Source organism: Octopus bimaculoides, chromosome 1, assembly GCF_001194135.2.
Source record: "Octopus bimaculoides isolate UCB-OBI-ISO-001 chromosome 1, ASM119413v2, whole genome shotgun sequence".
NCBI classification, from domain to species: Eukaryota; Metazoa; Mollusca; class Cephalopoda; order Octopoda; family Octopodidae; genus Octopus; species Octopus bimaculoides.
The window spans coordinates 158,634,088-158,650,496 of NC_068981.1; the positions used below are offsets into that span (position 1 = coordinate 158,634,088).

Consider the following 16,409-nt stretch of genomic DNA (forward strand, 5'->3'; position numbering starts at 1 on the left):
ACATAGTACCTTAGATGCATAAGGTAAATGGCTGTAACAAGTGCAACACCAATAATGGTACATGAGCCATTTATAAACTCAATCACTTGTAACTCAGTTGGAAATAATTCTTAGAAGTAAAAATTGTACAAATAATTTCTTTAATAATTTTGTGATGAAGAAATAAAGAAATAAACAAAAATATTAACATATTTACCATTCCTTCCAAGATTAGGGGCATACTCAACAGCTTGGTGAAATCGTCTTAAAGGAGTCCTGTAAAACAAGAACAAAAACAATCATTGTCGTTTAACGTCTGCTTTCCATGCTAGCATGGGTTGGATGATTTGACTGAGGACTGGTGAACCAGATGGCTACACCAGGCTCCAATCTGATTTGGCAGAGTTTCTATAGCTGAATGCCCTTCCTAACGCCAACCACTCCAAGAGTGTAGCGGGTGCTTTTACGTGCCACCGGCACGAGGGCTAATCAGGCAGTACTGGCGACGGCCACGCTCGAAATGGTGTATTTTACGTGCCACCTGCACAGGAGTCAGTTCATCAGCACTGATAACGATCCAGTCCATCAGCACTGGCAACAATCAGTCCATTGGCACTGGCAACGATCCAGTCCATCGGCACTGGCAACGATCTGGTCCATCGGCACTGGCAACGATCTGGTCCATCGGCACTGGCAACGATCTGGTCCATCGGCACTGGCAACGATCTGAGGCACACTCTTTCAATATAGAAAAAATTTTAACTGAATTCTTAAATATTTGCTGATGTAATTCATCCTCCTCGTCATTGCTTTAACATTTGTTTTTAATAATTGGCATGGGTTGGATGACTCAGTTATATAGCTTATCACCACTCAAGGTCCTTTGCTGCATTATCAGTGAAGCTCAGCATTCCACAAACTTCATTATTTCTTTCTGCTTTCTTTGACCTTCCTCTTGCATAAGTTCTCTCCATTAGCAGCAATTGGTACTCATTGTCTATTCATATTACATAATTAATAGTGGTATTTCTTCCAAAAATCAGTAGTTGCTTAACCACATTTTAATGTTATCTTTAGCTAACCTTCATACAAGTTAACATGACACACATTAAGAAAAACTCTTTAGAATGAGAATAAAAATAGAAACTGTCCAAATGAATGTATACAGTTCTTGAGAAAAATCAATGCTTGACAGAAGGCTTGAACTGTTTCAGCTGCAAAACCTTTCGTCATTATTCATACCACTAGAATCCATTTGGACCAACAAGAATAAATTTTGGGGGAAAAAAATTAAGATTCAAATCAGTTTAAAGTGAAGAGGAAAAAGATCATCTCTTTCAGTATATGGATTCCAAAATTTCTTTTTCAGTGGTTATAGTAACAAAAATTCCCCTAAAGTGCACTGATTTGACTCATTGAACTAGTGTTAATCACAACTCTAGTCAACCTCTGACTGAAATCATGTTAGCAATATGTATTTTTTTAAATATTTTAAAATTAAAAATTAAGAATTTTTTTTTATAAAACTGAGCTGAGAATGTGAATGATCTAAACATTGCCACAGGATGGATTTAGCCCAATGGGATATATGTTTGATACCCCTGGTCTCAAGAAACCAAAAACAAAGTGACATTCTGCTTGCTTAGAAAAAAAAAATTGAGCATTAAAATTAAAAGATAGCTGGACAATATCAGGAGTGAAATGAAAAAGAAGTGAACTACTGAACTATTGTAAAGTTTTCATTAGTTGATTTCAGAGCTCAAAATAAGGAAGCACTTAAGGAGGACATGGAAAAACCCTAAGAAAATAGTTTACCTGTTGAATGTGAACCGGACATCATAATCTTCCCCAAGATATTTACTGTGGAACTCGGCATTAAATTTTAGGTATACTTCATCACTGTGCACCTAGAAATGGAACAGTCAGAAGAAATACATTAGTTCTGTCAATCAACATATTACTGTTAGACACTTTGAAGGAGGAATGTTAGATATATAAATATTAGTTTGTCTACAAGTAAAACATTATCAAAGAAGAAAGAATCATTTGTTTTCTAACTTTTCCTTCCATCAAAATTTAGTACAATATTCAGATTTACATGATTAACTGCGTTTTTTTAGTTGAAATGTTGTTGCTGTACCATTGAAGGATTCTTGTTTTTATTCAGTGTATATAGGTTAAGACAAATTGGCAGAAACCATACCAAAAGTTTGTGGCTCAGTAAAATAACAAAAGTTTCCTCATTTAAAGAGCTATCAATGTTTATATGTATGAAATATACCTTCTCATAACGTTTCCAATGCAAAGAAACAAGATATCAGTAAGGAAAAAAAAACCTACTTTCTTTTAAAAGATCTAATTTTTATCTGTAAAAGGCACAGGCATGATTATGTGGCTAAGAAGTTAGCTTCCTAAGCACAAGGTTACAGGTTCAGTCCCACTGCATGGTAACTTGGGCAAGTGTCTTCTATAGCCCCAAACTGATCACAGACATGTAAGCATATCAGTAGATAGAAACTGGAGGAAACTTGTTGTATATATGCATGTGTGTGTGTGTGTGTTTACATCTCCACTAAACATCACACTATAATTGTAAACTAGTGACACTGCTGTCCTCATCCATACACATCACATGACCATACAAGAGCAGTTGACCCTCTTGCACACATTTTATGCTTCTTATGTCCAACTTTTCTCTTAGGACACTTACACTCTGTTGTGCATGCGCACTGACATTGCACATCCAGCGGCTCATACTAGCTTCGTTTCTTTCAAGCTTACGCATGTCCTCAGCAGTCACAGCCCATTTTTCACACAGGCATCATACAGTCTACTTTTTTTTTAACTCTGAGCAAGAAGCCCATTGTTACTAGCAGAGGTAGGAGCTCTCTGAACTTTGCCCAGGCTATTCTTATTCTAGCAGCTACACTCAGAGCATTCACTCCTACTACTGACTTGGTAACAGAAGCTATCAACTACTTTTAGTTTTTCCCCCTGACATGTGATGGAATCTGTTTTCTGTACATTTTTTGTGTTTATTGCACCTGTGCATCTTCCACACAAAAATTATCTTCCTTTGATATTGCTGTACCTCTTATGTGTCCATAGCTTACACCGGGTACATCTTATGGAGTTTCTACCTACACCTTTTCTACAGATCGAGTAGGGCCATCTACCTGAAGGGATTTGTGATTTGTTTGCCTTCCTATTTACTAAGGTCCTTCGATTCTAGACTTTGCTTCCACACCTGAAACTTCTCTAGTTCTGGTAGTGATTTAGCTATTTGGGGAAGGTCATCAGCATAGAGGAGCTCCCAGGGGCATCCTGTCTTGAATTCCTCTGTTATTGCCTATGATGGAGCTGAGGACTAATCCCTGGTGAACCCATACTGTGTGCGAGTGTGTCAAAAAGGACATTAAGAAGCACCCACCTCATGAACAATTCCTTCAAACACTGGACCTCCTTCTGCACCAGGGGTTGACAGATAGACTCTGTCGCCAACAAGCACTGATGGTCTACCTTCTGCTAAACCTGGAACCTTCAAAGATAGGTACTCTCCAACAATATTCAGACATACCTGTAAAAGATAGTGATAAATGCTTAATGTATATAAATATATATGCATGTACGTCTAAATAGGTAAATAGTATAACATTCATATTACTGTAATGCACCTTATGCCAGCATAGAAAATGGGCATTAAATAACAATAATAATCCTTTCTACTAAAGTTACAAGGCCTAAAATTTTAGGGAAGGGTACTAGTCAATTACATCAACCCCAGTGTTTCACTGGTACTTTATTTATCAACTCTGAAAGGATGAAAGGCAAAGCCGACCTCGGCAGAATTTGAACTGAGAATGTAGCGAAATACTGCTAAGCATTTTGCTTAGTGCACTAACGATTCTACCAGCTCGCTACCTTAGTAGTAGTAGTAATAATGTTATTATTGCTGCAGACATGTTTTACATATTCATTATTTCTTTTACCAGTACTATTTAATGATGATGAAGGGAGCTTGGTTATTCAGTTGAAAAAGGCTTCTGGCAGTAAAAGACCTATTGCAACAACAGCTTTACTTAGAAAAGTACCTTATTGTGGGACTTGAATAAGTACCTTACTGGGCTTAATATAGACAGGTGTGCATTGGACCTCATGGAGGCGATGACAAGTGACTGAGACCTTTGGAGATATGCTGTGCTTGAGGAAACCCAGCAAGCCAAGTGAGACCATAACCATGGCCTATGCCAGTGCAGCATAACCGGCCCATTTAAGAGTACCCTTCAATCATTGGGCAATAAACTGTGCTTGTGAAAACCTGTTGAAGCAAGTGAAATCATTGTCATGGCCAATGACAGTACTGCTTGATTGGCACCCATGCCAGCGGCACATAAAAAGCACCATTTGAGCGTGATTGTTGCCAGTACCGCCTGACTGGCTCCCATGCCGGTTGCACGTAAAAAGCACCATTCAAGCATAGTTGATGCCAGTACTGCCTGACTTGCGCTCATGCCGGTGGTATGTAAAAAGCACCCACTACACTCTCGGAGTGGTTGGTGTTAGGAAGGGCATCCAGCTGTAGAAACTTTGCCAGATCAGATTGGAGCCTGGTGCAGCCTTCTGGCTTGCCAGCCCTCTGTCAAACCATCCAATCCATGCCAACATGGAAAGCAGACGTCAAACGACGATGATGATGATGTAGATTCTCATGTGCATGCATACATGGGTTAAGTGCACATGGAATATTATTGTGTATGTATGAATGCATATTGCTGACTGCGTGCATTTGGAAATACTTTTAGCATTAATTACAAAATCTAACAAAGATCAATGAATATATGACAAGGAGAGAGGACAGACAAGATACTGCACACAATGTGTTCATGCAACTAACAGTACTCAGTAGTATGTATTTCACTCATGCTATTTTTAATACCCATTCTCGTTTTCACAGATAAAGTTCGCAATATCTTCCAACTTACATTCTTAAAGTAAAATCAAGGTAATTACAATCTGAAATTAAACCATAGAGTAAACTTGATGCTGAAAACTATTTAGTTTGAGCACTCTACATTTCTACCATTAATTTTACACTACGATAAAAGTGTCATCTCAAACTAGCAAAGAAGTCTCTGTTTTGCTGCTTGTCCTGCTTAAAATATGAACTTCATCTCTCTCATATCACATCCTACCAATTTAAAAAAAAAAAGGATTTATAAGAAATTATAGTTCTTGACACTTTAGAAGGGGAAGGAGAGAGCATTTAAAGAGCCGCAGTAGCATTTGGTTGGTAATAATTTTGGCTGAGTAAACAAGAGCAACTTAAAATGAAATGCCTTGCTCAAAGACAACATACTGCACAGTCCAACAACAATAATACACCTACAAGGGAGTCTCTAGCTTGTAACTAAACCTGCTATAAATAGCAACCATATTTCCACATACCACATCCATCTTTTGAAAAAGGAAAGCACATATTGGATAATAAAGACCTATATACACAATATCTGGAAAAAAAAAGATGGTATGATTGTGGCTGGAATACCTTCAAACATTCATCTGCTCAATAAGAACTGACAACTGTGCAAGGGAGCCTCTACACAGTTACTTGGCCTACTAGATTGAACAACCAAATCTCCCTCGAGTCATGTCCTACTACTTTACAAAAAGGATACACTAGATGATGTAGTTCAAAAGTATTTTATGCCTGCAAGAAATAAAGATGGGTTATTCATGACAAGAATGATGAAATAAGTCTTACCTGTTCTAAGTCAAATGCTCTGATATCAATATCTAACTGGATCTCCTCTAGATAAAGCAGTAGGGAAAACTTGGACTCATAATTCTCATAGCAGAGTGTCTGAAAGTAAACAGTAGAGATTCATCATTATCAATAATCATCACCCTTTAAAAAGCTGTTTTCTATGCTGGCATGGGTTGGATGGCTTGACCAAAGCTGGCAAGTAGGAGAACTGCACGAGGTTCTAGTCTGGTTTGGCTTGGTTTCTATGGATGGATGCCCTTCCTAATGCCAACCACTTAACACTCATTACTTCACTGTTAACTTTCTATGGATGGATGGATGGATACAGACTCATTGAATTCAGATAATTTTAATCTGAAATATTCTCTTAGTCTCTAACACAAAACTTTAATAAGCAGTTCTACATAAACCAAATACTCCAATGCGCAGTACTCACTCCAAGTCATACATTTCAATATGCAGTACACATCCAATCATAATTTAATCTGCAGTACCTTCAAATTTTTACTTATGACACTTAATATATTTCTTAGGAGTTTTATTTTTATAGTTCTTCATGTTGAATGTTGTCAATCTGATAATCTAGAAGTCTTGCCAAAAGGCAAAACAGACTACAACTGCAATAAAAAGCAAAATTCACTAACTTCAAAAATATTCAAATTTTGTTAAGTGGAATTAATGTGAACTCAGACCAGACTGAATGCTAGTTAAAGTTAGAGACTGCAACAGATCACCAATATCAATTGGCCAATGGCTAGTATGTTTGACATGCCTTAAGACGCTTCAGTAAAATTATAATCTATGTTTGAACAAAAATAATTCAGTGAAACAAACAAACTAAATACTTACTTCTTCTAGGAAGGGAAAAACTTCTCTTAGCTCATCAGAATTAATAACAGCATTTCGTATTTCTTGTGGAACACGATATTGGCCAAGTTTTTTTGGCAATTGCAGCTTTGGAAACCTTGAAGTAAAGAAGGACTTTAAAGTTTTTAAGAAAAAAATTTACCGAGTTTACATAATCAACATCAGTTTCATGGATTCTTTTTGTATATAACTAATATAGTCAGCACTGATTTTTAAAATAAAATGGTATGAAACATAACCCAATAAAATTCATCTCTAGAGCAACTGAACTTGAGAAAGGCTATCCATCTCCAAGCTGAACTCACAAGAGGAATTAAGCACTGCAATGCCATTAATAAAAGACTTTACATTGAAGATTTGCTCTTCTGTATGGTACTTATTACAGCATGATGGACTGGTCAATTTGAGAACCATCGTCTCAAAGTAATGTCTGTGACAGAATCCTCATCATCATCATTTAACGTCTGTTGTCCATGCTGGCATGGGATGGATAGCTTGACTGGGCTGATACACTGGAAGGTTGCACCAGGATCCAGTCTGATTTGGCATGGTTTTCTATGGTTGGCTGCCTTTCCTAATGCCAACCACTCTGAGAGTGTAATGAGTGCTTTTATGTACCACCAGCACAGGTACCATTTGTGTGACACCGGTATCTGTCAGGACTGTGATTTTGCTTGACTTGATGGGTCTTCTCAAGCATGACATAATGCCAAAGATCTTGGCCACTGCCTCCATGAGGCCCAATGCTCGAAAGGAACTCGACCACTTTGCCTCCATGAGGCCCAATGTTCAAAAGGAACTCAACCACCTTGCCTCTGTGGATCATTAAATTCTTGGTTGATGATTCAATATACTGACCAACTCACCAATCTTACGTCCACTCTCACATATAAACATTGATTGGTGTCAAATCAGGAGTTACAAAAACAAACAAATTCATTTAGTAAATTGCTGTAATCATTTGTTTTAATCTAATTGGGACTGGTTAAATTTAACGATGCTGTATGAAAGTCCTATTTTGTTAATTTCCTGGTAATCATAAGTCAACATTCAACTGTTTATATGATACAAAAACTAAAATATTTTTATGTATCTGTGTTCATTTAGGCATGAAGCAAATGGTTCTTCCTAGCCATAATTATCCCCACAATTGCCACCAAGGCAATCAGAATAAGGTGTTTTGTTCAAAGAAAAAAAAATTTGTCACTAGTTTTGATCACTTGAGACCATCACTTTAACCCCTAAATAAGATCATACCATTATTAATTAGTAACTATTCTCTGAATTTACCAAAACACCATCCCTCAGACTGGTCAGATCCTGTCAGATTTTTCAAATTTGCATCAAAAATGGATGTTAAAAAGAGGATTATGATAAACATCTTATCTCAAAGCAAAAAGCAAGAAAGCCAAGTTTAATACCTTGTTATTTTTTCCCCAGGAACAACCCAGCCTTCATCCATCGACTCTCTGTACCGAGTGAAAGGAGTTTTACTTTGCTGTGATCCCTGTATAGGTTGTGACTGTTGGGGCATGTAATTTTGGTATGGATCAATTACAGTCACTGTAAGATGTCGCCCAATTCTAAACTTGTCGAACTTGAAAACTAGTAAGACCTTATGGCTTCCAATATATCTGAAAGAGAAAATACAATAAAATACTATAATAAATGTCAAATAAAAAAATCCCATTGAAATCAAGAAGTATACATCTTGATTTCAATGGAAATCAAGATGTATACATGGAAAGTATACATGGAAAGTTAAATTAATCCTCCTAAACAATTTAAAAAACAAGAGAAATGCAATTTATCATCATTATCATCAGAGGTTTGAGGTTTGCTTCCTATTATTGACATAGATACAATACTGCACACCTGCCCAGTTTATCAATATGTTTCTCAAATGATTTTATTAAATTACTTGAGTTTAATTTTATTTTGACTACTTTTATCCGCCTAATCATCAACTTATTGAATTTTTCTCTCTCTCTCTTTATTTTTACCAAGCATAGATGGTCCATTATTATTGCTTAGCCAAATCCTCATCCTAAGATAACTGGCATATGGCCTCTATCTCAACTCTACTCATAGCAAGGTAAGAAAGGATTTGAAATTAAATTTCCATTTGACTTTCAGCAAAATTACATTTTGAAATAAGGACTGGTACAATTAAACAAATAAATTAGAGGGGGTTTATTTGCCTCACTAATATTTCATATCACAGATAGCTAATATCTGTTTGACCAGAGATAACTAGACTACACACCAACAAAAATAAACAGCAGAAATATCTTACTTGGTGGTGCAGGATATATTCACATAAGCTGCCATTTTAGGCTGAAGAACCAGCTGGCCTTTCACTTCTCTGGAACTTGAAGCTGATTTAGAGCTGGCCATCATTTCTTTCACCACCTTCAAACGGTCCACATGGTACTGAATTTCCTCAGTAGGTAGCTGAATTTCAAGCAGAGTCTGTGGATGGTTTCCATTGTTCCGAATCCACAAAGTTATAACCTTGCTCTCCTCTTTAGACATCTTGCCAAAATCAGAAATTCCACTAATGATAATCCCTTCTTTGTCTTTTAGTAGATCACCCAGGTAGTTGCTGTGTGGGGCAGTCTCAATTTGGCTGCAGACAGAAATGATTAATAAACAATGAAAAACAGTTCAATATAATAACATTTAATAAACCAGAATCATCCAACAGGTCTTTTAAGCTAGGATATTTTAAAACCATTCAAACAACAGGCTAATTCCATCCAGTTAGCTTTCGTAAGATAACAGAGAAACTGTTTATACACAAGTTAAAATATTAGATATCTATTTGACTCACCCCCCCCCCCCCATCATCATCATCATTATTACTATTAATGGATTCACAGAGTTAATAAAAAATATTTATAGTAATTATAATTCAAAAAGTGTTGCATTTGAGAGGTTTCCCTTCTAGGAAGTGGTACACTGTGGTATCAGCTTTCCAAAGAACAGGATAGATTCTTGTGGAATAGAGACAGAATGTGTATATATTTGTGTATGAAGAGTTTACAGACGAAGTGCACTGTCTGAGGGTTATAAAAGGATATTATCAGAGACAGTAGTCATGTTGGTTTGGAGTAACAAAAAGGTTTTTCCCAGTTCATATGTATGTATACATGGTAGTGGGACTGGTAGAATGAAGAAGGTAAAGTTTCAGTGTTTTGTCAAGGGCATACAACAAATGTGAAAGCTTTCACTGCTGAGTATTGATGGCAGAGTATTATGGTTGAGAAGTGTTGAGTAGATAGCTTCCTCAAAGATGGAACTCACAAACACCTTTTACTTCTCAGATGGCAACTGTGGCAACAGTATAAGTCAATATGTTGGTGAAGGTGACTAAGTTTTTCAAGGTGTTGTAGGCAGTGTTGTATACTCGACTTGAACTACTGTAGTACAGGTATAAGTGAACTTTTAAGGCACTTGTAGTTATTGGATTTGGTTGTTTGTGGAATGTAAAGAAACATGCTTAAATGGATGATTTTGGTTTCTTGTTGGCTGGATACCTTGGTGAGTCAGAGCTAAAGCAAATTTGCTACCAGGGACAGTTAGTGTAAAACTAAAAGGTCTCAATCCAGCTAACAGATATGAAGTACCATACAGTGCAGAAGTAATCATGTCAGAAGTTGGTTTGTGTAGTGCTGACAACAGAATATTCTAAAGCTATTTACAAACAAAATGGTGGTACAAAATTGGGCAGCTTTTATACCTGCACTAACTTACCCATTTACATATAGCAGTAAGCATGCATAAAAAATTAAATTAGATAGCTTTTTCAGAGAGGAAAACTGCAACTTACTTGTGTGGAGACCGTGGCAGACGAGACACTGAAATGGCTCTCCAATTACATTTTCCTTGTTTACTTTCAATGGCTGTACAGCAGACTTGATCTTTACACTGTGGCTTATATCCATCAGCACAAGCTTTGACATAAAAGAAGATATCTTTCTTGATGTAACCATGATCCCGAAGGACAACACTCACTTCACTAGTGAATTGCTGTTGTCGAAGTGGCTGCACATCAAATGCAACCACCTCACCATTGTTTTCACGCAGATCAACAGTTACCCAATCGCCCACTTCAGGTATGTAACCCTTGATACAGTTTTCTATTTTAAAGGGTATATCCTCATTAATTAATCCTTCACCAAGATGGCACTGTGTAATTGTGCCCACGCCAGGTGCTAACTCTTTCAAGAGTCCGTTAGAAACAGATTCAGATTCATTACTATCATCAGAATGATCTAGAAAAGAAAAAAATTATATTTAGGAAAGTAAGATATAATTATTAGTTTTATGGAGTCAGTATTCTCAAATTTTTCTTGATATAGTTCTTCAGCAGGTACCTTTCATCACAGACGCACAACGTTTCTTCATTCAACATCTCTCAAATGGTTGAGCTAATATTTCAACTAATACTTTCTCAACTGCACTCAATCCCTACAACAGCTTACACTTTACATAATTCTCAAATAATTTTATAAACATAAAAAAATAAACAAACTATATCTTACCAATACAGACAACAATTATTTCAACTTTATCCTATGTTAAGCCACTATAATGTCAACCACTCCATCAGTATTATGCATGTATCCTAGGTAGCACAAATTAACTAATTAAAAAATTAGTAAACCACTTGTGCAGTCCATTGTTTTTGCATTAAGATTGTTCATATTGATGACTATTTTAGTGCATCTGCCCCAGCTAAAATTTTTGTTCTTATAAATCTGTCATTACTCAAAATTATTCAATTTCTAAATGATTTGCTTTAAACTAAAGCTGAGAGATTACATTATTGTATTTAGTGCCAAACAATGAGTACACACAAGCAACACAGTATTTTAGTTTCTGCTTATATGTTGCTATAAGGCATCTGGAGGTTCTTCTTGCAAATAATACCTTACTGTTGATCATATTTGTAACTTCAAGTATTTATTAAAGTACACTATCAACAAACAAAAGTTTTGTAGTTCTTAAAATTTTCACAATGAGAACCATGTTTTCAACATGCAAAAGTTCACATGAACATCTAGTCCTGGACTTCAGTGCAATTGTCACAACAAACAAATTGAAGATAATAATAGACAGAGCCTTGGTTGAAACCCTCCTAAATTTTCAAGGAATCCACTGTCAGTTCTGATACTTTTAGCTCTCTCTCTCTCTCTCACTCTATCTATCTATCTTTTAGTCTGACCCACTCTAAGAAGTCATCCATCCATACATTGTTTGGTCATTGAGAAATAAACCCTGTTAAAGTTCTATAGTTAATTGATTTAGCAAAACAAATTTCATCACTAATTACAATCAAGTTTGTAACCATATGAAATATGTGGTCATGCAAGTGATGGAATGCTAACCCTGAAACCTAAAAGATAATCTTAACAGGAGATAATTGTTACTTTAACCCTCACCTAGATTACTAGTAATTAAAGGCGAACAACAATCAATAATCAAGACCCAAATAGTGAAAAGTAAATGTATCTACATATAAAGATATTTTCCAGCCACAATAAAGTATCTGCACAAATGGAGCTGGCCAATGAACATACTTCCAAATTTTTTCTTCTTTGCCACTGATGGGGAAGATGAAGTCACTGAGTACTTACAGCAGGATGACATACTGATGCAAACATAGTTGGTTGAAGTAATTGTATATTGATGTCCAGCTGTAGTTCTGTATCTCGCTAAACAAAATTGCTTCAGACAGTCAACATTAACAAGTCTCTTGTTTATCAGGCACGCCAAAGGTAAAATACTTAAAAATCCTGTATAATCTTGAAAGCTCCTTTATACAGAGTCTGAAGAGGCTACAAAACTTACATCTCAATGACCAATTGGAGAGATATTAAGGAATGAGTATTGAAATCTGCTGTGATCAAGTGACAAACAGTAATATACTGGACTTCTGTTCATATAGTTGATGAATATAGTTGAATAGATCTGGTTCTGAAATAGGAAGAACTAGCTGTGACCATCCATTTTGGTAACATACAGAAATCTGGCTGGTGTACATCCAAGTTCATCCTTCATCGAAGAACATATTCTTGTTTAGTACAAGAAGATACTTTGATCTGCCAGCAACTTTAATGCTAACTTGAGCTAATAATAAAAGCATTCCACCTCATTGTTAATTTGTTGGATGGTAAAAGGTGTTACAGGTGCTACTGTAACTCAACAGCTGTATCAATTCAATAAATAAATTGGAATCAAATTGTCATGCTCTAACTGTTGTAATGGTAAATGGTATGCTGTATCTAGAAATGTAAATATACAAAAGTCTTAGCAATTACTTCAGCTGTGATATCAAGTAGTGGAATAGCCTCAAGCCACCTGACATAGATGACAACATAGGTAAGCATAGAACTATGTCCAAGGGAAGGAGGAAGTGGTCCCAGAAAACCAATGTGAATGTGATTGTACGTAACATCAAGGGTGCCTAATAGTGATGTACTTTTGCTTCCTGACATGCCATGCAGCTCCTGGTCTATTCTTTGAGTATCTTTGTTGATAACAATCCAAAAGGAACATGCCAATATGAACTTGTGTAGATCTGCTGTCTGGGTGTGACAAACAGTGCAGTGGATTAAAGATTTCATATTGATGCTAATTTTGGAACTAAAAGATGTTTGTGACCAGTGGAGATATCTCACCAAATATATTCATGTGAAGAAGTAGAACTTGCTAGACTAACAAAGAAGGTAATGAATTCTATAGCATGGAGAGTTTATTGTGATTTTCTTGTATAAAACTGATGAAAGAAACAGAAATATAAAGTGCATCTATTACATGTGTGCATGATGTGTATCTGCTTCCATACAGTTGAGTCGCTTGATATGCTTAGTGTTAGTTGTATAGTGAGAAATCTAGTCCAAATGACAGGTCATTCTCACTGAATGACAATCAGTTTCAGATGTTAAGGTTTGCATTAAAGTTTACAGATTGAGTAAATAATGAAGATATGACCTTCTAGTAAGTGTTAAAAGTGTTTTACTTCACACAGAGACACGCTGCATATAACTCCAGTCCAAAAGTGTTGTACTGTGTTTCTAGTGGTTGCAAACGTTTTGAGAAAGAAAGCTGTCAAACACCATCTACCACAGACACCTGATGCATAGTGGTGCATATATTCTAGGATGAACAAGAATGGTAATTTCAGTCAACTTACCTTTCATCTTTCTAGCTCACTCTCATAAAGGTGATAGACTGAATCTTCTTTCTGTTCCTGGGTATGTCAATGAGCAATTGGATAGCATCAGTGCAATTACAGATGAAAGAGTAATAGAAGTTGTTGAAGCCAAGAAATTCTCTTAACTTACAGTGATGAAGGCACAAGCAATTCTTGAATGGCCTTCACTTTCTTCCCCAGAGGATAGATTCTTACTTTGTCATCAATTGGCCATGGAACATCAAAGGTGTATCATCAAACAAACACATTATGACTGATGACTATGCCATATTCAGTTAGGCAATTAAGGAGTAATTGAAGATGTCCATATCTGGGCTTAGATAGAAGTAATCTTCAGATGTCAACTATCAATCTCTGATAGTGAGCAGCTACTTTCTCTGCTACTCCTGACAGAGTTGAGCTGTGAACACTTGCATATGATGTGTCAAACTCACAACATAGCACTAAGTGTTCTGGCAAGTGTGTTAATGTAGAGCAGATGATGGAACAGGGACCATAAACCATTAAAATTCAACTTAACCCAAGAAAACATGGTATATTTATTACAGTTGTTTTCAAAAAATTTTGCATCAGTTGTACCACAACTGAGTACAAACTCAAACTGCATACTTTCGAAACCAACTCCAATACTGTGAGAAGACACAGTACTGGGCTACCTTCTCATGGTTATAAATTCAGATTTACTACAGCTTATTTCATCATGGGGCTGGTCATAAGACTATAGCACATTAATTTTCAAACCTTCTTGCTATCAGATATTCTCGAAGTTGATAGATTACTAACGTACCTAGAACATGATATCACTGATGTAATTTAAAGACAGAACTAAATTGAAGAACCTTTAAGAGCTCTTATAGACCTCAAATATTTATACATATTAACTCCAAAATTAGATTCCTAGGTACTCTATGCATCTTTCTACCACTTTCAAAAGTTGGAATTGTACCCAAACATACATTATACACACACCTATTTTACATGCAAATATCCACATTATTTAAACCCAAAGTTTACCTGAATCATTTTCTTCAGTCCACTGTTTCAATATACTCACTTGGTCAGCATACCACCCACCTTCACGATGTTGGCGACTGGCTATAACAGATACTTCATTACCCACCTGTGGCCGTTGACTTCCAACAACAACATTGTATGAGAAATACACATCACCATCAATCAAGCCATGATTTCCAAATAGGTTAGTGATATAGCCTGTAAAGGTACGAGAGTTCTCCTCACAAGATTTGGTCCTCTCCCAGCTATGGGAGCGTACTACTACACCATCAACAGAACTGCTGAAGGACTGGCGTCGAGGAACATCCTCTTTCCACAGGAAATTAGCAAACTTTGTTAAGGCATTAAACATTCTGTAGACTCTGAAAACAGACATCAAAAGATATTCATCACCAAAGTTAATAATACAGAACTTCCAAAAGAACCTTTGGAAATAATAAGAAAATAGAAATGAAAAATTTTAATGAATTTAGTCATGGTTTTGCTTTATAGTAAAAAAAAAAAGTACTGTACAAGAGAGGAGTAATTACAATGGTTTGGAAATATGAATAGATGATATGAAAGAAATAGGTGGGTGGAAAAGTACTATTAGCTGGTTCATGATGGTAACTAAAAAATATAGCTTGAAAGAACTAGGATTATTGGCTGAGAGTAATAAGATGAAAAGTAACTGAAAGATTTTAGGTAAAATTGGTTAATTCTGCTAAGGCAAACCTATATTTAGAAGTAATATCAATTTATAGTCAGGTTTAAGACCATGTCATAAATACAGTGTTTGGTCAGATAGGATACAAAGCAGTTGTCAGGGATTATTACACAAGTTTTACCAACCAGTCTGTTTTTGTACAAATGAAAAGCCATTGATGAGTAGTAACATTTAAGTTTTGACATCTTAAAAGTAGTTGGTGACTGCACAGAATCCAGTCCATGTATAATTCTTGATATTGCAGTTATCAGGTCATCCCGTAAGTTCTGTCCGATTTTACCTTTTTTTATAGTGAATGAAATTTAATAGTATTTTAGAATGTCTAATGGAATTAAAAATTATTTTTATGCATTTGTGTACATTTAAACTAATTAAATATTATTTTATAGAAAAGTGGAATTAAAATTTCTGTGATTAAAACCCTTTCTAACATAGAAGTATCCAAAGAGCATTTAAGGCACATAATGCTTTATGAGTACAAAAAAGGAAACTCTGCAGCCAAAGCGACTCAAAACATACACTCAGTTTATGGCAAAGAATGCTTGAATGAAAGAACTTGCAGAAGACAGTTTGTAAAATTCAGAAGTGGAGATTTCAGCCTTGAAGATGAAGACCGAACAGGACATTCAGCTGAGTTTGATGATAAGCTCTTTGAGGCATTACTTGAAGAAAATCCTGCATTATCAGTTGAAGAATTGACAATAAAGCTTAGTTCAAACCATACAACTGTTCATCGTCATCTTCAATAATTTGGAAAGGTTCCTAAACTTGGAAAATGGGTGTCTCATGAATTATCCAAAAGCAACGGCAAATCCCAAGTTGACATCTGCTTTCTCTCCATTCTCGTGAACTCATTT

General features: G+C 36.0%; 1 protein-coding gene across 2 annotated transcripts in view; it reads right to left on the reverse strand.

The window, feature by feature from the left end:
• Positions 1 to 16,409, reverse strand: part of LOC106881006 (RNA helicase Mov10l1) — a 38,970-nt gene that overhangs the window by 17,918 nt on the left and 4,643 nt on the right. The window contains exons 1-10 of one of the 2 annotated variants that reach the window (XM_014931192.2): positions 14,847 to 14,934; positions 13,812 to 13,868; positions 10,443 to 10,887; positions 8,907 to 9,239; positions 8,032 to 8,244; positions 6,593 to 6,707; positions 5,741 to 5,839; positions 3,410 to 3,556; positions 1,795 to 1,886; positions 197 to 255 (exon numbers count right to left, since the gene is read on the reverse strand). In XM_014931192.2, coding sequence (XP_014786678.1) covers positions 197 to 255; positions 1,795 to 1,886; positions 3,410 to 3,556; positions 5,741 to 5,839; positions 6,593 to 6,707; positions 8,032 to 8,244; positions 8,907 to 9,239; positions 10,443 to 10,887; positions 13,812 to 13,818 — 1,510 coding nt within the window. In that variant the 5' untranslated portion in view covers positions 13,819 to 13,868; positions 14,847 to 14,934. Of the gene's footprint in view, positions 1 to 196; positions 256 to 1,794; positions 1,887 to 3,409; positions 3,557 to 5,740; positions 5,840 to 6,592; positions 6,708 to 8,031; positions 8,245 to 8,906; positions 9,240 to 10,442; positions 10,888 to 13,811; positions 13,869 to 14,846; positions 15,209 to 16,409 lie in introns of those variants that run through there. The other variant, XM_014931191.2, reaches the window with a different exon arrangement.